The sequence below is a fragment of the Centruroides vittatus genome, unplaced genomic scaffold, assembly GCF_030686945.1.
Source record: "Centruroides vittatus isolate TY-2023 unplaced genomic scaffold, ASM3068694v2 contig_233, whole genome shotgun sequence".
NCBI lineage: Eukaryota > Metazoa > Arthropoda > Arachnida > Scorpiones > Buthidae > Centruroides > Centruroides vittatus.
Window position 1 is genome coordinate 118,515 of NW_027121459.1, and position 23,536 is coordinate 142,050.

At 31.0% G+C, this 23,536-nt stretch overlaps 1 protein-coding gene across 1 annotated transcript in view; it reads left to right on the forward strand.

Moving 5' to 3' along the window:
- The first annotated feature begins 704 nt into the window (after positions 1-704).
- Eaf (ELL-associated factor) overlaps positions 705-23,536 on the forward strand; it is a 28,518-nt gene continuing 5,686 nt past the window's right edge. The window contains exons 1-4 of the mRNA XM_067265612.1: positions 705-1,024; positions 12,503-12,597; positions 15,129-15,265; positions 17,519-17,811. Coding sequence (XP_067121713.1) covers positions 919-1,024; positions 12,503-12,597; positions 15,129-15,265; positions 17,519-17,811 — 631 coding nt within the window. The 5' untranslated portion in view covers positions 705-918. The remainder of the gene's footprint in view (positions 1,025-12,502; positions 12,598-15,128; positions 15,266-17,518; positions 17,812-23,536) is intronic.

Below are 23,536 nucleotides of genomic sequence, written 5' to 3' on the forward strand. Positions count from 1 at the left end.
GGTATTTGTTCCTTGAACACTGGGAGTTCGGTCGTGGGTTCGCGCCTGGCCAGGACTTGCTGGCCACGTTGAGTTTACCGGGTTTCCTCCACGTGGTCAGTTACCCTTAAAAAGACGACTGCCGCGATGCATCGCGGTATCGTGCCTTGACCTTATGTTTATAGACCTTGTCAAAAAAGGGATTCGAATTCGAATTCCATAAATAAAAATTTTAAATTTCTTTTTATATAAATATGCCCAATCTTATCATAAATAATAAATAGTTTTAAAAATTAAATTAAAACAACCGAAATATTTTCGTGTTAAATAAATAAACAAGCAAACAAATTACATTACGCTTTGTTGCATACTGCCATCTGTTGTGTAATTTCTTAAAATTGCGTAATATTTATTTTAAAATTTTTCATTTCTTTAAATTTCATAAATGTATTAAATAATCTTATAAATTGTTAATTAATTCATTAAAATAATTATTAATTATTTAATATATATTTTATAATCGTCCATTAAATTTCATCGATCATAAGTTATATTATTTATATCACATCTTATTACTTTAATAACGTTTTATTGTATAAGACGACATAATATTTATTAAAATATGTTAAAGTATTGACAATTGTAAAACTTTCATTTAAAGAAAAAAAAAAGAAAAAAAGAATTATTAATGCGATAAAAATTTTAAAGAGGGCGTTATTTGCAAACGTACAAGACAGAGGAAATGGCGTCAGTTCGTCTGGTTACATTTCGTGCTTAATTTCTCTTCATTTTATTACGAAGTTTGGAATATCGGCATCGTAAAATTCATCGATAGTTTCCGAGAATGAACATGTCGTAATTTAAATGTCGTTGAACTGTATTTTACAAGTTAAAAGTTTTGATTTTTGATTTGTGAGTAAAATAATAAGAATTGACAAAATGACGACGATCGCCGATCGTTTAGGTTTAAGAAACGAAGTTAGGGAATTCCGTTTAGGAAGAAGTTTCTCTCGTAGTGGTAATGTTGCATTCCATTCAGTTAGATGTAAGTATCCATATGCCTATACAAAACTCATTTTAATTACAATTATATATGAATTTATATTAAACCGTATGATATGATTAATTAGCAGCATTACTGTTATGCTAATTAAACCTTCGTAGCCAAATTTGGCGGTACCCACTTTGATTCGTTTTACAACTCAACCAGAAATGCTATATATTTATATAATAGTATATATTTCAGTTTCAGCCAGCTTTATAACCACAGTAATGGAAGTTATAGAGTTGTATAACTTTCTATGGGCCCAATTACAGATGTGAACGACACTGTTGAGATCTTAATGCATGTAGGAGCAAAAAATTTGAAGGAATTGTACCTCTGTGTAATCCTTTGCCATATATAGCCCCGTAATTGGCCTACTTCCGGAGTTGTGCCACGCTCCGCCAAGACTGTTGCATTTAACTGTGCCGGCTTTGAGTATCCTGCATGACCATTTGTCATGTTCCGACCGCATTTTTTGTGTCTGCAATCTTGCCTTGGTATAGATCGTGGATGTGTTGCTTATTAAAGTGGGCTTAAAGTGGCCAGATAAGCGAGTCGGTGACGTAACTTGATTTGCTTGTTTGATCGTAGTGTCCTGTCCGGGGCCGGATTATCGAATAGGCAAAGTAGACAAATTTCCAGGGCCCGGCTTCAGTGCAGAAGATTTCTCTGTTTCAAAATGAGTTGAAAATTATTTAAGAAATTAGATAGGACAGAAAAGGCTGTACTTAACGATTCCTACTAAGCTCCGGTCGACTAGCCGTTATCTAAAAAAAAAAAAAGGTCAACAGCCACCTGTACGTCAGAAGTAACGTGCGCCATGAGATCTCTCGCACCATCTAGAAATATTCCTAGGGCCGCCTCTCGTGGTAGTACTGACGTATGATGATGATTTATTTTCTAAATCTAAACTTATTTGTCGCGACATCGCATATTCGATGTAGCGTTCAACTTGCTCGAGTGCGAAGATATTACAATTCAATAGTGTTTTATAAAAGAGTTAAAAAGGGTGACACTACGGTGTGACTTGGGGTGACACCACGATATTCGCACCAGGTGTCACCCATGCTAGCTACGCTAATGTCACATTATATAAGATTTGTTTAGAAGCAACTTATTTAAATGGGGCCCCAATTTAAATTTTGTCTAGGGCTCGCTAGAGGCTTAATCTGGTGCTGGTCCTGTCTGATGATTGATGCTATGCCATTCTTGGTGCTATTTTTTTTGGAGATCTGTTGGTATTTTAAATCTAATGCTGATATGGAGACTTTACAGGAATATCTTGTAAATTTTACTATTGGAGTTAGCTCTTGTAAAGCAGTAAATGATTTCTGTTTGAATAAATCTTGCCTTACAATATATTCTAGGATCAATGGCTGTTGAAACTGAGTGCACTGTGCAAGCATATGGCAGGTACTGTACATACACTTTAGCTTTGACTTTTTTAAAGAAATTTTCAGCTAAAAGCTTAAAAATTAAAATATTAAGTAACAAACTGGATGGGTGGAAGCCTAATGGTAGAGTTTTAGTCTTTTTTCTGTATGAAAATTGAGTGATGATGAAGTGGATGTCTACTTCAGAGTTGGCAGGTGGCAACAATGGGAGGTCATGGCTTTAAAATCCTATGCAGTTAAACTGCATAGGACTTTAAGAGCTGTTGCAAACTACAGGAAGCGAGAGCTAGTTTACGCTCAGTCACGCTCTCAAGTCTTGCCTTTATTCCCATGATGCTATGAGCCATATTTGCTAGGTAAGCTATGCCGGCAAGAAGCAGCTGCAAACTACACGTTTGCTTGCATAACGTAATCCACATGACGTGATTCCACAGTTGTGGATTGGCTATAGAACAAAGATTTTATTATAACCTATACTTGTAATCAGTCAGTTTTTGTTCCGAACTTTGAAACAGCATGGGAAAAATATGCCTACTAGTTAAGCCTAACTAGGCTTAAGAATATTTATAAATAAATATTTACTATTTTAATATACAACATTTATACCATTTTCTTTTCAATACTGAATGTATTAATCATAGAATTTTATTATGTATGTAAATTACATTATTTCTTTTCCAACATGTATCATGTTTATGTAGTCATTCATTTTCCCCTGCTCTCTCTTGCTAGCGTAACTGCTCTTGTTGTTGAATTTTGTGAACAGCGAGAGTACTCTCGTATCGCTGCTGTAGCAAAGGAAAAACCACGTGAGCAAGAAGAGAGGGGCAGAGCCTTTGACGTCATCAGTTGTGCTAGGGCACGTTTGCTAGCATTTTGCTCTCGCAAAGCACTAGTTTGTGGCGGCTCTAAAGCCATGGCCTCCCACTTTTATCAGCCATTTTTATTAAGAGTTTTTTGTCTGGTGGTCATATCTTATAACATTCCAAATTTGGGAAGTGTTTATCTTTCTTCGATAATGATTCATGTCATGATTCTAACTAGTGGCATGTGTCATCAAAATGTCAATGAGTTATCTTTTCACAGAAGTATTGTTTCTTCTTGTGACAGATGTTTTTTGATGGAGTTCCATAAACAGTTTTAGTGTGATTAACAGAATTAAAGTCAAAAACAAATTATACAGTAAACAAAATATTTCACCAGCACAAATTAGTGATGAATAAACCCACAGTGGCCAACCTGCAAGATGTTCCCTGGACTATTAAATTAATGTGGTTCCCAATTTCTTTTTAAAAATTTAAGACATGTTACTTACACATATAATATTTTGATAAGTTTGCCAACTATTATATAATGTGATATACACATGGATCATAAGCATAACTTGCAATTTGAACAGGCAACCGAAAGCTTAGGAAGGATATGTAATTATGAACTGAATTTTAGATAAATAATATCTTAGGTACAAACCACAGATAAGCTAGCGAGTAATGAAAGAGAAACATTAATATGTATTTAGATGAAAAGAAATTAATGTATAATAAACCTATTTTTACTTTCTGGGTTGTTATATATAACAAAGGGAAAGTATTGCAATCGATCAAAAAATGACATCCCTCAGATTTTTACATTTTTGGACTCGGGATCTTTAGACATCAAGAAATGAAAAAAATTTAGTGTAGTTTTCTGTATTTATGGATATTAGTGTATGGGGGGCATAATTTTGTTCATTCTTTTCAAAACTTAATAACTCCTGTGCATTTTGATCAATCCTCCTAATAAATAAACTACAGGAGGTGGTTTATTTATTCGGAGGATTGATGCTATTAAATTTTGGTGATTACGAGTCACGGGAGTGGGGAGATAAAGGGGGTCATGTGTATCTCTAGTAACATTAGGCTTAATGATGATTTTACTCATCATCATTTACAATTTTCTACAAAGCCCATTCCTACCTTCAAAATTAAGTGTTTTTATCATTTTATAACAGTTAAAACTATAAAAAGTTTTTCTAATAAAATAGCATAACAGATGGTGCCACCAAATGTTGCCAGGAAAGTTAAGCAACTTGTTGGATTTTTTCAGCCTTTTCTTACATAGTCTTTCCTATATACATACTCAGATGTATGCATTCTTAACCTACCATAACAGTGATATTTACTATAATATTACTATATACTATATATTTATATATATATATATATATATATATATATATTATATAGTACAGTTCCAATAGTGAATTAGGCTCTTGTGTGTTTCTAATGTATATAGCTCCTATCAGGACAAGATTTAACCACTCCTGGAATACCACAATGTATACTAAAACTAATGGTTGAGATTGCTCATTACAGCTGTTCAGAACATGGATAAAAATACAAATTAAACTTAATTGCTAGCAAACTCTAAGCTGAGAACTAGAATGAAGTTAGGTCTATTCCAAATGAACATAATTAAACAGCTACTAGCTGTAACAGCACTGGTTTGCCCTGTATAACTGTACCAATAAACAATTCCTTATTTTTTACATTGGCATTTATAATATTAAAAAGAATACAAAATACAAACAGTGTAGTTTAAAAACTAAATTAATATTATGTTATAATATCTACTGTACAAGTTATGTAATTATAATCATGGTTATTATTTTGATCATTTTATTCGATAAAGTGTTATCAGTCTCAAAGTTTTGGTATTGCTGATAAGCAAAATAGGTTAGACGTGTTTAAGATTAACAATCTAATCTTAAACATAAATTAAATATTTTTTCTTGCAACGTTGAAGTTCAACTTGTATATCGTCGTCATGAAATCTTATATAAATTTTAATACAAAAGAATTTAAAAATTATTCATTACAATAAATTTTATTTTATGTAATTGTAATGTTACAATCAATATTTTCTGTTTTTGATTATGGTTTGTTGTATCTTTACCTTAATAATGCATTTTTTTATGCATTATAATAGTTACAAAAAGCATTATTATTTTTATTGCTGAATTATAGATGACTAAACTTCATATATTGTGAAGAAAGTAAAAGTGGGAGTATTGAACTTTTTTGTTTATAATAATAAATGGGGTCTTTCAAAGAATGCTGCCATTGTAAATTATTTTAAATATGTTAATTATTAAAATAAAATCCGTCTTGAGAAACGAAGCAATAATAAATATATCTATTCCAATAACCTTAAACAGCTTCGCAAAGTATAGTTAACCATAAACGTTTTCGGTCCCCAAGGACCTTCTTCAGGTGGGATCTGAGTAGAGAATGACCTGGGGCCTCTTAATCAACTTTAGGGATGAAAAGCAACTTTCGAAGATGTGGCAAGCAATGTACGACCTGGCGTTATAGTCACCAACGCATGTGCAGCGTTGCTTGTCTATAATACACATCTGTAGCAGGGGTTGGAATGCATCTGTAATGGGAGTTTAGAACGAAGGGTCACTCTCTACTCAGATTCCACCTGAAGAAGGTCCTTGGGGACCGAAAACATTTGTGGTTAACTATGCGAAGCTGTTTAAGGTTATTGGAATAAATATATGTTAATTATTATTTGAGAAATATGTGATATATACTCCAATCAATACAGTAACTGTCTGAGTTTCATCTATCATCTGCATTCAAGTGTATTTTCATCTACTACTACTAGGAAGCATCATAAACAAAACTGTTAACTCTGCAACTGAGAAAACATTTGCAAACTTGGAATCAATCATCATTGTGCAGTGAGATTGTTTGTCTTATATGATAGATCACTTTGAAATTGTCTGTAAAACTCTTTGTACAGTTTTTTTAGTTTAGATTTGTGTAAAAAAGATAGACCGTCTCTCTTATCCTTACAGTTAGCATCATTCTAACTTTGAAACAATTATATTTGACAACATTTTAAATTTTTTAACCCCATTAGCATTGCAGATAGTCAATAAAAATCTTCATTGTTGCATCTTTGCCGTATGATTGCATAAAGTAATAATGCATAATTACATTGGATTTGGTACTTGCAAGGATTGTCCTTTTAGATTCATAAAATATGTTTCTTAACCTTTCTCTCATTAAATCCAGGCTGTGGAGTCAGAATCTAAAAATGGACCAACTCCTGTTGTTTATTATGTACTTTATACTAAGATCCTAGTAGGAGTGTAAACTTCCAATCTTGAATTACAGGAGGCACCCGTAATGCAAGATCTTATGATGAGTTCACTACTTCGTGATCTGTTTTTGTAAATTACTGGTTACTTTGATCTTCTTTTCGAAGCTTTATATTTCAATATGTTCTGTGTTAGCTAATTCTAAATTTTTATTGTCAAAACACTCGAAATGGCCAAGAAGAATTGGGCTAAATCTAATGTTTTTAAATACTTAAATCACAGAAAATTTTTGCCAGTGTGTGGTCGAAGATGAAGATGTTAGTGGTGGTGATAAAAAAACTATATAAATAAATGATAAGTACATTCATTTTCAATAGAGATGCCCAATTATTTACTTAAGAAATGTTTAAAACTAGCCTGATGATTCACTTAGTAATGATGAAATGTCATTCTGGATTAATATAATCAGTGTATATTTTATATTATTATTTAGAGGATGAAATCAAGACCTAAAATTCTACGAGTTGGGGTTGGAATCACCGACTCTATAGCCTTATTAACTCAAGAATTTCTTACGTTCAAATATTACATACATTATTTTTCTTTTGTGAATCCATATAATTGTCATAATATGATTTTAAAATAACATTAAAGTACAAATTTAGTTTTAAAAGGGTGTGTGTTGTGCAAAGTTATATTTTTAGATATTGGCAATGTTTGATTAACACATCCTGTTGCATTTTATACACGTAATAATTAGCTTATTTTTATATTTTAAATATATATTTTGGGGATAATCTAAAAAAAATTAATTTAATCCTAGATTTATTAATTTACATTAAATAATTGTCATTTTTTAATGTATTTGGATAAATTCACCTTTAATTTTAAATTTGTTCCTCTTCAAAACTGTTTTTATTCCTTGTTTGATATAATGGATGATGCGCACACAAAACAACAACAAAAAGGCAGCAAGATGATGCCAATCATTTTTCTCTTAATACTAGACTATGCTGCTTTTTCTTGATTAGTAAAAGCTTGCTAAGTTTTGTCTATTGCAATGCATATTATTGAGCTAAATTTCTAACAGACAATAATGGATTGTTTTGTATTCATTACTTTAATAACAAAAGCTTTAATACGATTACTATTAGGAAGAAAAACAAAAAAAGGAAATCTGTCTAACATCACTCAATAGTACAGAAGCATTTACCATATTTACTCACATATTCGACGAGGTTTTTATTCATTTTTCACTGCTTCAAAACCTAGCTCGTCCTATACACGCAAGCGAAGGATTCTTTGCGTTTTTGCAATAATTTCTGTGAACCACATATTCGCATCTTTTACTGGATGCTCACCCTCTTGTGTTTAAAAACAAAAGGATTTTTATCTGAGTCGTTATAATCATTCTTGTGTAATGTCAGGAGTAACGATGAATAGCAATAGGAAAAGCAAAGCTTTTGAATTGATTCCAAATTGAAATTCCAAAATCGCACAAAAACCCGATATAAGTTTTAATCCATTCCCACGTGAAAACAGATGATTATTCGGAAACCAGGATTCGGAGAAACTCTTAAGTGTAATCGATGGAGAGTGGACTCGACTGTTAAGAATTGGGGAAAAGGTTTTCGATTGTCTAGAATTACATGAACAAATTATGTTGTCGATTTTACAAAATTTTTCCTTAAAGTTTAAAATGCTACTAATTTTTGCGGACAGTGTGTGCATTTACGCGCATTTGATATTTTATTTGTGATTAAATGAATTACAATTGTATTAATAAATCTATGATCTTTAAAGACACGCCTCGTCTTATATGCGAGTAAATGCGGTATTCAAATGATAGTAAAGAACAGAATTCCTGTTAAGAAAAGAATTTAAAGATATTGCCATAAAACAAATATGACAATCATCGTAGGAGCTGCATTATGAAAATCTAACTTGCCACGTTTGATTGTTTCATGATTGTGGCAAAATGCTAGCAGTTTTTGCTTTGTACTGCCACATTACACATTGTATGTGAATATCTGTAAGAACAAGAGGCAAAATTAAAATCTCAAATGTTCTCTTTCATTGAAATTTATGATATATATACAGTGGCTATCTGCTATACCTTCTGCACACAACTGGAACTGACATGATACTTACACCATAGAAACAAAGAGAAAATGGCCGTGTGGAAAATTACAGCCTGCCAAATTCTGGTAATTCTAGATTGCCAGGAGCTTGATATTTGGCCCAGTATGGTGTTAAAATAATACAGATAAATACTCAATTTAATATTTTGGCGAATCAATTTGAACCAATTAGAAACTGATGATAGTTACGTGCGTAATATATGATTCTTTAGTAAATTTTGAGATATAAAGTGTTCTAACTTGTCAATCTTCTAGAGCTATCAAACATAAGTCTAGATATAAGTTTAGATAAAATTTTATGTTGTTAAATTAGAAATAGAAGTCTTGTGATGAATATTTTAATAAATGCAATAGTAAACATTTCAGAATTCTATGTACTTATTCATCTGTTAAATCAGCTGCATACATTAAATCAAATATTCTTGTAAACCTTTCATTCTTGTTTAACGATATGGCGTAATGCTTTTCTGTTGAGTCTTTTTTGCAAAAATTAAAAGAAATTAAAATGTAAAAATGATTATAAACTATTTGTTACTTTTGAATAATGAGAGTTGCTTATTTAATTATTCACATAGGAAAATCTCTTTTCATATAAATGGTAAAAATTTCCTGAATGCAGAGAGAAATGCTGGTGTTTGATTGTAGTAAGCAAGAAAGGCATGTTCACTGTTTTCTCTGTAGCAAAATTCCTATTTTCAAATGTTACTGAGAACATATTTTGGAAAAGTAAATAGTAATATTATACAAAGGATGATAAATTTTATTGATATATACCAAAATTATGGTATTTTATTGTAGTTCGTTCTTAATAAGTCAAAAAGTGCACTCTTGTAGGTTCACTTTCAAACTCTGCATTGTGCTCTTTGTGACATACTGGTTAAAATTTGAGAATCACAAATACGTCTGAAGGAAGATCAAACCCAAAATCTGGTGACTTCAATGTTGATTTGATAGCTTAATATTTGCCACTATCAAATCAACATCATACAAAACCTGATAAATTTCTGTATATTTGTACTATTTTTCCATAGTTGTTACAATATATTAAGACACAATATCAACTGTAGTACTCACTGAACAAGAAATAAGACTCATTACACTTTTGAGATTTTACAGAACTGAAAAAAAAAAGCAATTTAAGAATAAAAGGAACTTTCAGACAATGCATTTATTCTGTTCTGGACAGTCCCAAAGATGTCATTGTTACAATAAAGCTAGTTTGTTTGACATTAAAGATTGTTTTAACGTCAACTTCTTCCTCATTTTGTCACAATATTACGATAATTAGCAAGTTTTAAGGTACAGAATTTGCATTATTATTATTGATAGAGGGTCGGTTTTGCTACTTTTATATTCTTGTATAATAAAATTAAGTTAAAGCATAAAGAAAATTTAACTTTAATTACATTGTGCGACAGAATTTTTCTTCATCCTTAGTAATACAGAAATGTTTGACACCTCAAAGATGTTCGTTAAAATTGTAATTGTAGATATTTATATAATTTCTATGGCTGCATTTAATGTGTGATTGTCGGAACAGGTTTGACACATTTGAAGAAACAGAAATAAATAAATAGGTCAATATTTATATACATATTTATATAGCAATCATAAAACTTGTTTTTACAAATAGTTTTTGTGCTAATTCAAAAAAGGTGACACGCAAATCAAGTTTTTATGTCATAATTTAATTGTTTAAAATAACATTTCTATGATGGAAGAAAGTCTTAGTTATTAAATCTAAATGACAAATTTAGGATTTTACCGTTTCTTTTTTTAATTATTTTCTATGATATTAGCATTTCTTGACCAAAGAAAACGTCCGAGCAAGGTCACAAACTACGTCATAAAGTAAAACTCCGCTTTTTATTACTTTATAGGAGATTCGAGAACTGTAGTTTTTCAAAAATGAACATTTAAATTGCATCTTAGAATAAATTGTATTAAAGCAAAAGAATTACTGGATTAGATGTGGCTATGTTACTGCTGTTATTAAAAATTAAATGCTAAGTAATTCGGTTGATTACTTGGGCATTTAATTGTTAATAGTAGCAGTAATAACCCAATCCAATCTGGCAATCATTTGGCTCTGATATAACTATTGGGCTTACAGATGTTAATAATTGAATAAATTCTAGCTAATCCTCCCTTCAGTGTTTTTTCTATGCTTTTTGTTGTCTTATTGCCATTTTTTTAAAGTGAAAATTAAATTATAAAGCATCGTGTTATATCACTTTGTAAGTTCTGATTCTATTGGTTTGTCTTGCCACTATTCGAAAAGCTTTACGTAAACTTTTTACTAAGCTAATTTATATTCTAATTAATTTAACCATAAATTGTGTCCGATTTAATTTTCTGTTTACTAGATAAGGAAATACTGATTGTCTGTCCCGAGAAAGTTCTTTCAACTGTCTAAAAAATTGTTTAAACAAAGAAAGATTACACTTTTAATTCACATATAGCTGATGTCTTTAGTACAGAAAGTTAAAAAAATATATAAAAATTTTAATTAAAATACATCTGAATATGGTAATAATTACCAAATTTTATTATATTTGCATGAATTTATTGCCACTTTAAACATATTTACATTGGATAAGTAGTTTCTGAATTAGAAAAATTATGAGGAAAATATTCTGTCCGAAATGAAAATTTTTCAATATGTCTTTGTTATTTATCAACTTTGGATCGGTGTAGCTTTTTATTTCGCCTCGAGGACCAGTCGAGAGAATGTAAAGACCTAGTATAAAAATTTGGGACACTGTAACTGGGATAATTTTTTTCTCTTATTAAAATTTTCAATGTCAAATACTATCTGTCAGCAATTATATAGTTTATCTTGCAAATTTAAGCAATAATTTAGTGAATTTTAAGTGTCACTTTGAAATAGAACGGCAATGAAATTACAAAATGTTTTTCTAAGTCCTTAACCTAGAACGTACAATTGAGGTCTGTTTAAACTCAACTGAAATGGGGTTTTCAAGAGTAACTGGATTTTGTGATATCATTAAAAAGATCGCAGACACAAATCTATTATTCACTATTGTTAGTTATATCAATATCTAGTTTTTAAATTCAGTTTGATGTATAGCAAGAAACAAACTAATATAATTTGATGTTCTTGAATAATATTTCAAACTATTATCAAACTAGCAGGTAGGCCCGGTATTGCTCAGGCAAAAGTAACGATAACAAAGATTGAGATTATTACATTATAGTCAACCTTACCCGATTTCACAGAATGCAAGAATTGGGTCTCCCCACTTCCAGACTAATTAGAGAATTTTTAGATGGGTCTAAAAATATGTTCGATTTCCCACAAAAACGAAAAAACTGCATCTGCGTCTTGCACGTTGCTTTATCTTAACACTTCCATTGTTTATGGAAGTGTTAAGCCTTAATTCTGTCCCTCTCCCCCTTGGAGAGGAATTTCAAAAAATTCCTTCTTAGTGTGCGTTCTCGTGACGTACCCTAACTGTGTACCAAATTTCAACTTTTAGCTCCTAATCGTTTGGGCTCTGCGCTGATTATTATTATCAACTTGCCTCAATTATATATATTTATATATATAGTATATATTATATATAAAGATAACATCAGATTTTGTTACTTTGTTTCTTGCTCTCTACACAAGAAGCATCTTGAGCAGTTCTTTGGATTATGAAATTGAAAAGCTAGATCACAAACAGCCTAGTGTTTTTGACCAATTGTTAGATGTTGTTCTGAATGACAAGTTGAGAATGTTGAGGTATCTCCCAGTATAGCAAATGTTTAAGTCGTAATCTAAAAGTATAACAATGTAGAAGTAAATAATCAAAAGCAATTAAAATGTTCCTATTTCTTTTTATTGCAGATGATTTTAAACCGGCTTCTGTTGATACTACTAAGATGGCAGCTGTTGACGTCGGCGAGGGACATCAAGTAACGGTTACAGTTCCTCATATCGAAGTAAGTTTTAAAAATTTGAAAGACTTTTTTTTTATTACATAACTAAATTTAAATAATAAACAACTCAAAGCCCGATGCATATACAAAATAACCAACGATTGCCTTAAATATCGGGCTATAATCTGGCTAATTAAATGATTGATATATTAACCTAACGTCTACCTATAGTGACAAATTACTTTATATCAATCATTTAATCAGCCGGATTATAGCCCAATATTTAAGGCGATCGTTGGTTATTTCTGTAACTAAATTTAAATATGTGTAAACCACATTTCAACTCTGTATGTTGATTAATCAGACAGTCCTTTGTTTGTTTGCTTGCTTGATTTAATGCATTCTGTATCGATTGAAATTGTTTTTTCGAGGATCTGAGAATGAGTTGAATTGAACATTTTATTGAAAGATTTTTGTTATATTAACTATTGGTGTTTACAAATTGTGTTTTCATAAACTAATAGCACTGTCTTTTGAAGGTTGGTGTATTGGCCTGCTTTTATAAAAGTTCCAGAATTTGTTTCCTTTTCAGGGTGTCTAGTTTCAAATTGTAAAAGTAGCAAAGCAAATTTGTTGAAGTTCTCAAACCATGCAGACTGATCCAACGAGATCACTCAGTGAATGAATTTGTACACGTAACACACATAATATGTTTGTTGCTATCCCTGTAACTCGTGACTATGAATACAAGTGTTTTCAACAGTGTTATTGGGTTGTCATTTTCAATTTCTTGTACTTGCCAACCATTTTTTATTATTTATACTTTTGATTTTGTTATATTATTGATTCAAGAAGCATTTTCAGTTATGAATGGCCTAATCGTGTGTCAGAATTAGACTATTGTACATATTCATCTATACAAATCCAACAAACAAAGATCACAAGCTATCATCAGGGGGAGTTTCTGTCAGTTTGGTCTGTAATATATAAAATAATTTTTAAATAATTACTCATGTGAAAGGAACACTAAATTAAGAAATAAGTGTAATCATATTTTGTCCTTTTTTTACACTTTTGAGATTCAACAATAGTCTAATGAGAGCTTTGGTGGAGTTGGCCTTTTCTTTGAGGATCTAATCTGCCTGAAAGAAATTTTATAATTTTTCTTCTCAGTTCTCTGGAATTGGAATTCTTTTATACGGGGTGTATCAGTACAGCAGTTACAAATTTTCAGGAGAGATAGATTACACCTAGACGATGGGAAATCACATAGCAGTGCATGGTCGGAAACACTTTCCTGGCAATCTATCACGTACATCAGCCAAACATGTCCCAGCATTTTTGCTGTACTAAGAATAATGAACATGTTTTCTCACCCTGTTCGTGTCCTTCCTTTCTTGTGTTTTGTGTCGTCACTACCGTGCCAGGAAAGTGTTTCCAACCATACATTGCTATGTGATTTCCCATTGTCTAGGTGTAATCTATCTCTCCTGAAATTTTGTAACCACTGTACGGATACACCCTGTATAACACACATACCTACTGCTTGACTTTCAGACATTTCACTTTTGTATGCATATTTAGGAATGTACAGTATTGTGTCTGAAAGTTGAAGAAAATTTATAATATGGAGCAAAAGTCTCATATGAAACTATTTAATTCTATAAACACTCAAAAATTCTAAGCAATATATAAAATATTTAAGTTTGAAATAAACGAAAATTAAAATTAATTAATTTGATTTAAAAAAATATAAATTATGGTTTAAAAAATGAATAAATATCGAAAAATTTCTAATTATGCAAACAGTAAATGAAATCACAAAAATATGTTTTAACAAAATTTAATTTTTTGCTAAATTATGATACTCGCAAACACAATACGTAATTTAATTTGTTTGCTTTGATCAAAAAAACCACTTGCTCACGATAAGTTGTTTTCTTCGAAAGTAATTAAATGCAAGGCAGCATTGAGAAGGATCAAATTACGGAGATAATGTTAATGGCCAAATTAATTTAGAAAAATAAAAATTAAAGTTTATAAGTAATTCTTTATTCCTAAAGTTTTCTAATTTTCATTTATTAATTTAATATTTTATGTAACATAATATGAAATTCAAAAAGAAAATTGTAAATGTTTACGATTATAAATTAATTTACATAATTCTTTCTTTTAGTTTTGCAATAAGATACTTTAACAAACTCTTCATTGGGTATGAAATCTCTTAAATAAGAGTTTTTAGTTTGGACATTTCACAAAAATATTTGTTATATAAGTATTACCATTAATTGTTAACGTCAATAAACAATATACAAAAAATATTTTACTTTCACGTGCGACAATGTATTAACTTACTCAGTCTGTCTCCGTATTATAAATATCAGTAATTTTGAAATGAGTCTGCTGAGAGCAAACAGATGTTGGAATGAAGGTCACTTTGTCTTTCTCTTTGTTTTGTAATTGCTCCTTCATCTGTGGATTTGATTATATCCAAATGTATACAATTTTCTGTGATTCCAAAATGTTAACTCTTTTTATAATGTAAAAAGTATTTTATTGATATGTAAATTTAATATCTAGAAATTTTTCTTTAGGGTTCGGGAACATCGCAGACTGTTTTCAAGGGTTCGAAGAAACCTTATCTTAAGGAATGTGTGCTGATTGTAGATCATTCTACTGGTGAAATCACATTAGAAAGACTTAGCCAGAATATAAATTTGAAAAAGACAAGGTATGTGCACTCTTCACATTCAGTTTATTCAATAATTTATCAAAAGTTAAGTGTTCTGTTACAAATACAAATGCATCACTGCATATTTTTTTAAATCATTTATGTACTAATGAATATGAGTAATGTTTTAGATTAACTCTTATGTTCAGTTATTGATAGCAAATTAACAGTAATAACTAAATAAAGTACATGAGTTTATTTTATTTTTTTCTTGGCATTAATAAGCAAATAACAGAATATTTCAAACTTTAAACAGTTTTATCTTCATGATTAAAAACTAGAAACATTACACAAACTCATTTATATTTTTAAATCAACATTCAGGCTCTAAACCTGTTGTTGGAACACATCTCCAAATGACAACTTTGGGTTATAAACATGAATTTCTAAATGAATAAGTAATTTTATTGAATTAGATATTCTAATCTGATTCAATAAAATATGACTTGGCTTGGGCATAGTTTTTCACAAATACCTTTTTAGTGATGTAAATGTTATAAAATTAGATTAAACTTTATAAAGAAAACTTTACAAATTAAATTAAATAAACATTCTTATTTAAGCAACTAATGCTTTTGAAGAAAGCAACTAACAGATTCCTAAAGAGAAAAGAAATTAGTATTAATACCAAATTTGTTTGAACTCAATTTAGGAAATTACATCTATTCAGTGCTATATTTCCAGTTGTTTATTGCTGGTGCCTGACATTGATGACACCGTGAAACAGTTGCTTATTTGTATTGATATTTTGATTGTTTTAGTCCAGTTGAAGCAATGATAAGAAAAACCTGTATTTTCTTTGCTTGAAATATTAATTTTTTCTTAATAAGATAAAGCTGATGTAATGAATTGTTCCAATAGAAAATTCGAACATTTATTAACAAAGAAAAGAGACCAATAAATCAAGGAAGATGACATAATACATCTGGAATTAATTTATATTAGTTTCAAATGGGTGTTGATTATTATTTAATACAGTCAAACTTCTATATAACAAGATTGCTAAATACTGGAAAAAAATTCACTGCCGGGAACTTTATGCAGAAATTACATATTATTTTAATGTGATTTTTTTGTTGTTGTTATTTTACATTATTTAAATTAATATAAATATACAGTAATAACATAATATAAATGTAATTTTAAGTAAATTTACATTTAAATGTTAAAATACAAGTTAGTTTAACTACATTTTCTTAAACATCTATAATATTTGTTGTACAGACAATTAAAAAATGTTCTCTCGTCGTAATAAGCTTCACATTTATTAAGAGAATTAAAACTGCTTCATCTACATCGTTGTAAACACAGGTTCTAGCTCTTTTTGCTGTCGGTCTTGCATCATTGACTAATTTTAAAATTAATTCCACATTTGTTGTTATGGTTGAAAAACTACTGACAGGAATTCCAAATTTTACTGCAATGTCTTTTATTTTTGAGTCCTTATCAACTTCCCACGAAACATTAATTGTTTTAGTAATGAGTACATGCTTAAGTACTATTTTAACAGTTTTTCAAATTCCAACTGGACAGCTTATTAAATAAAATAAAATCTCGCTAATCTGGAAAATTAGTCCAGCAGTTGTCAAAATTATTGCTTTTCTAACGTTTTAGACATTTGTTAATTGTAAATCAACAAATGTCAAAAAACATTAGAAAAGTGATGATTTTGACAACTGCTTGACTAATTTTTGAGGTTAGTGAGATTTTATTTTATATAATAAGCATTTGCTAATTGTAAATCGTTTATCTGTCAACTGCTGCATTTGGACTTAATCTTTTTCTTCCTTCTTTACAACTGGTAGCCACATGGGGCAGATTACATGATGGTTCTAAAAGCTAACAACCCATATTTCTCCCACCTGGACTGTAGTTTTATAAAGTGTTTACATATTGATACCTAAAACAGAATCTAAATTCAACCTGGACCCACAGGGAGTAATTGACTTTTAATGATCGATGGTCCTTACAAATTAAAAAATAAAAATGTTACATAGAAATTTTACTTCATTATTTAGAAGTAATTTTCCATATATTTTTGGCTAAAAGAGCAGGATACAATGCAAAAATTTGTTATACAGAGAAATTTACTATATAGAAGTTTGACTGTATTAGCTGTAATATACAATAATGTGAGAATGTTATTTACTATTATAAGTTAAAATATTACTTTATGAATGTGTGTACTGTATAATATGATTTTTATAGTTTATAAATCTGTCAGAAAGTATATAAATGATTTAATTTTTATAGAGCTGAAGGCAGCAGCAAAATACTGACCAGACCCATCACTCCCACAGAACACAATTCAAAAAAATTATCTCCTTCACAAAAATCTCTCAACTCACCCAGTCAGAAAAACATGTGGACTAATAACCAGACTTCGCCGAATCAGCATATTTCTCCCCAGTCTCGAAGTTCTCCTGCTCATCGCAGTCCCACGAACCAGGCAAGTCCTTCAATGCCCTGTCTTGTGACGCCGCAGGGTGGCAGGACAGCAACACCGCCTGTAGCCAGCATGCCAGTATTAACACATGACGATTTGGGTAAGTGTATTTAACCAGTCACCTCAAAATTTCTTAAATATAATTTATAATTGAACAAATTTTACTTTTAATTTGTCTTTAAACATACAGAAATGCATAGCGTATTGAAAGATTTGTTTTAATTATTTACAAGGCAGTTTTATGAATTGTGCTAACAACAGATATGAATTTGTTAGTCAAACAAAGCATATAGTTAATTTTTGATTTCACAAAAAATAAACAATGTATTTGCCTGGCATAATTTCATGTCACATGCTTTTATATTTCAACTATTGACTGAATCATAGTTTTTTCTTTCAGTTTCAAATCATCTTTTGATCACCTAGTGTACAAATTTTTCATATCTAAGTTGTTATCCTCAAAATATTGCTTAAAACAGCAAACTTAACTAGCAAGAAACAGTATATAAAACTGGATCCACATCCTTGATATTTGTCAAAAGCTTAGAGAGCATTTTGCCAATGCCAGTTGGTGTGGATGATTTACATTTGACGAATATTTGGTATTTGCCATTTTCCACTCCTTGTCAGTATATTATGCCAAATTAAAAGAAACAAATGTTGGACAAACATTTATAATTTCCACAATGAACCAACACGTGCAGATGAATCATATATGCATGCATATGTGCTAACCATGTGACAAACATTTAGGCAAAAGGCAGTTGTTCTGCAGTCAGTGAATACTGAATGTGTGGAGCCAGCTTAAGAGAAACGTTATGTTAGTAGAAAACGTGACTATAATAACTTAATCATCTTTTTGAAGTGAAGATTAAAAATGTTTCTCTGTTTTCTCAATTATTCTATGTTGATTAATAATAAGTATTACATTAGTTATTACAGTTTGTCACCTGGATTTTCCCTGTAACTGTGATTACAGTTGAAAAGTTGAAAATTTCTCATAAGTAAGATTCAGTTCAAAAACATTCTTCCAAAGAAATGGTTTGTTTATAGTTAAACTGATATTTTTTAGTCTCTCTTTCTGTTGTTAGATATTTGAATTTTATTAAAGTGTGATATTATGTTTTAATACACTTGCTCATTTACATAAATTTTGTAAGACAACTTAATATTAATATTCAGAATTTATTTTATGTTTAGATACATTCTTATTAGTATGAATTGTCTTTATTTCTAGATTTAAAAAAACATTATAAATGGATTTGTTGAAATCATCATTTACAATTTACTCAAACTTCATTTTTTTCTGGTATCTAAAATTGAAGATATTTATATTTGTAAAAACAAAATAATGAAATATAGCATATGGTAAAGGTATATTCTATAACTCATTAAAAGTAAACAAAAAATAAATGAACCTACTATAGTTTAAAATATCTGCAGACATAATAGAGTGACTCTGCAGTGACCGACGTATATATTTGTTAAGGGCAGTTGTATGGCAATGGTGAGGGATGGATATATCCGTTAAATTCTTTTGGGGGTATCACCAAAAACTACCGTAAAAAAAAATTTCAGATAAAAAATGAATTATGTAACAATAAAAAAAAAAAGACTTTTCTTTACTAGACATAACTGTTTACAAAATCTTTTTCCAAACAGTAATGAGAAAAAGCACATGAAAAAGTACTTTAAAAATTTCCCACGTTTATTCTCCATTACTTTGGGATAGCACCATACCTGACTATCCCACTGTTGAAAGGTTAAAGTTACTTTTGGAGATACATTTCAATTTTATCTGTCTGCAGGTACTAATAGTCTTCTTCCTTACTCACTGCAAGTTCAGTTGGGATTGCAGTGTGGAAACATTTGGGTCATTTTGACCCAAATACATTGAGCTCATAAGAACTTTAGTATTCAAGTTTAATTAACTTGAATGTTACAGTCAAAACCTGTTTTTAGTTAGAACACATTTTAACTAGTTGAAACTAGTTTATACTGGATGTCTTTGTTAAAACCCGTTTTGTCTAGTTAAAACTAGTTTTAACTCAAATTCATTTTTGACTTGCAGTAAATTCTAGTTATAACAAAGACATCCAGTTTAAACTAGTTTCAACTGTAAAGTACAGTAATGTTCAAAATAACCACTCAGTCGGTTTGACGAAACACAAAGTTTATATTTACAATATAACTGTACAAAATAATACAAATTAGAGTTACAATTACTTATGCACAAACACTAGTCCAAACAACAACCGACTATTCCCGTACACGTTCGTCGAAAGAAACTCCTTACGACCTCCACAAACAGACTTGTAATTAACAGTACCTTCGAGTCAGGAACAAGTTCATACTAAAACACTGGGGTTTACTTTCCCCAGATTTTCGTTGCGTCCAACGAGAGAGACAGTTAGAACTTCGGTAACAATGATCCTAATCCGATCCGATCCGATCTTCCCGATACCAACTCGGCCGATCCCGATACGAGCCCTGTTCCCGCCAAAACTACTGCTTAAATAGTGTCCGGCGTTTGAATCGTCCGCCAATCAAATTTGAATGTTTCCACAACGTCCGGCCAACGGTCATTTTCCGCCAGCCAATTCGTCCGTCTGTCGTCGACTTGAAACTCAAACGGTTCTTCTAACGGTTTTCCCGTCCCGAAAGTTCGTTATATTAAAACAGGGCGGAAATCGCTTCCCTAGGTGATTCCCAACCCTACAAGTACTATTTTTAGTATCTTAGGAAACCAACACTAACTGCGGTCGGTAAAACTTCCGTTAACCTAACAGGTACTTTACGCGGATTCGAGATTAGTTTGCCAGGCCTGGGCTTTTAAGCGTGCACCGAAAAAATTAGTAAGAATAACAATAAATATCAAGTCAAAGCAAAAAGTTCAAATATATTTAATTAGTAACTAGAATTTACTACGTACAAATGTCTATAATCCAAAACAAAATTTATTAATGAAAATCAACAAGTCAACCCGACAATAAACTCAGCTACTTAGCTTAACTTAATATTAATTCCCCTTTGAAAATTTGACAAATCAAATACTTAGGAACTATGAACAAAATCTCTTACGAATTAAACGCCTATCCGTCACCTCACTATACGAGGAATCTATTTCCTTAATCTTTTTGCTATCGTCAAATCGAATTCCTCTTTAACACCTTTGGATCGCCTAATTTTCACTCTGGACTTCGACCAGAAAACACCTCACTTTCGAATTCACCTCGATTTCTTCGGTTGACATCCTGGTTTTAGGCTGTGAGGTGACGTCACAATTCAGCTGGGTTACTCCCCTTATTTACATACTTAGTTTGCTAACATTGCGTTTCTTTCTGGCAGCTTTAATTTTCCGACAAAAGCTTATAAACCGTTTACAAAGTATTTAGCACAATTTTCTGGGATGTTATGACGGTTTAGTAAGTATTTCTTTACTAGTGAGTGTGGGGATTCCCCCCTCCATTTTTTTTTCTGCGGACCGTTTACTTTTGTTGGGCAGTGCAAGTGCGCGAGATTTTTCCTACGGCGCTTATTTTTTTCACGAGTTGTTTTATCTTTTTTTGTTACTAATAAGAGAGTGGTGGGGAACCTTTGTCCTAAATAAACATAAGCCCCAAACAAAATATAATAAAATAAAAATAACGCTCGGACTCAGTTCCTTACACAACTAGTTAAAACTCATCCTAACTAAAAACTGGTTTTGACTGCAACATATAGAGTTATTTGGGGTAAGATGGTAAGTGTGGGAAGATGCCTACTTTTTGATATTTTCAAACGGTGACGTCAGATATTGTCATGTGTTTGTATGATGAATCGTTGGACCAATATTGAGTGCGGAAAGTTGTAGTTGGCTACCGTTACCTCATTTTCTACATCTGAGAAGAATAAAAGCAAGATAAGAACAAAGTTTTTGTTGTGAAATGTTTCTAGAATCATTTTAAAGCTAAAAGTTAAAATAAAATTTATTTTAAAAATGTTAAAAAAAAAAAAAACAATGTGTGAGTTAAGGTTCTAAAGTTTCCATTGTGAACTACTGCCGATCTCGATCAGACATGCTAGAACACGTGACTCCACTAGGCACCTTACTCTGACAAATGGGAAAGATGCCACATTTTTCTTGGGTAACGTGCCTAATTTTTTCGTCTAATTGAATTCCATTATGCCTATTTTTAATAAATTTTTGTTTTTTTTGTTTTATTGTAGGATATGCATAGAAATTATATAGGGACTTCTCAAAAAGGTTTTTGGACTGAAAAAAGCTTTCAGCTAGCTATAGAGCACGTTAGAACGGGTGGAAACTTAACAATACTTATGCTTTGCTGTTATACTTACTATGAAGTACTACATATGCAATAAATTAAATTTGGTTAAGATATTCGAAAATTAATTTTATGCAATTATATTTGTTATCTTACCCTAATGGCATTTGGCATCTCACCTGGATACTTGGGGTGAGATGCCTAAAATGCCAGACAGTAAAAAAGTCATCATTGCAAACACAATATACAATTATTTTCCATATACTCAAAAGTTTTATTTGAAAAACATGTTGCTCAAGAATATGATATTTTCGTTAGAGACCTCCAAATTATCGCTATAATTTCCTGCATAAGCAAAATGTTAGGCATCTTCCCCCGAATCACTATACATAACTTTATTTATTTCCCCCAAACATATTTATGTAGCTAAAATTAGTTTTAACTAATGTTAAACGTTAAAACTAGTTTTATCTAAAATCAAAACATGTACAGCAGTAAATTATCTTGACAAAACAGGTTTTGTCTAGTTAAAACTAGAATTTACTGCTAGTCAAAAATGAATTTGAGTTAAAACTAGTTTTAACTAGACAAAACGGGTTTTAACAAAGACATCCAGTATAAACTAGTTTAAAACGCGTTCTGACTAAAAACGGGTTTTGACTGTAATATATATATTGTTTGTGCAAGATGATAAAATAATTTCAGATGATACAATAGCCACGATTATTATTATTTTTTTTTCATAAACGGCAAATTTTCGTTAGGCATCGGCAAAAATTCAACCGGAGCGACAGGCAACAGAAAGAAATTTTGAAATTGGATAAGTTAATTTTACCAAAAATGCATCATGGATGACCTTGTGGTTGTGGCCATGGCCATGGCTGGCAATGTTTCAAAGATCGTGCTCAAAACCAGCGATACCAAAGAAGATTGGAGAATGACAACGAGCTCCACCATGAACGTCAAAGTAGCAGTGAGTCTCCGAGACATAGTCTTGTCCCAAATACAGCTTTGCCATTTTACTTGTTAAGATTTAAACTTTTGTTAGTGTAATAAAAAAAAAAGAAAATCAGTGTCTAATTTAGTAAAAAAAATTTTGAAAATCTGTATATTTTATAAACAGTAATTGTTAACATATCCTGACTTGGGAGTTAGAATTGTCGTGCTCTTTTGTCACAACAGACTATAAAACACCTCACCATTGGTGACAACCTTATTTACCAGAGCCTGGGACCCAAACTGTTCTTTTAACAGATTGGATAGTTCTTGTGGAAAATAACATTATTTCCACAAGGACATCTAGTATTTTCCATTTGCTGTTCTGATTGCCCACACGAGCACTGGTAAACGGCATTACAATCTGTGTGTGTTAGTTTGTGGCATGTATTGTTTTTATTGTTAGTTCATTTCACTGGTTACTGATTTATTTCACCAGTATGATAAAAAGATATCACCGTGTGACAAAATTTTCACTGTATAGTGGAAACCCTGCCAGCCAGTTTTCTGTGCTTCCATGACCACCTTATTTTCTCTATTTGGCTCCAGCAGATATTTTTTCTC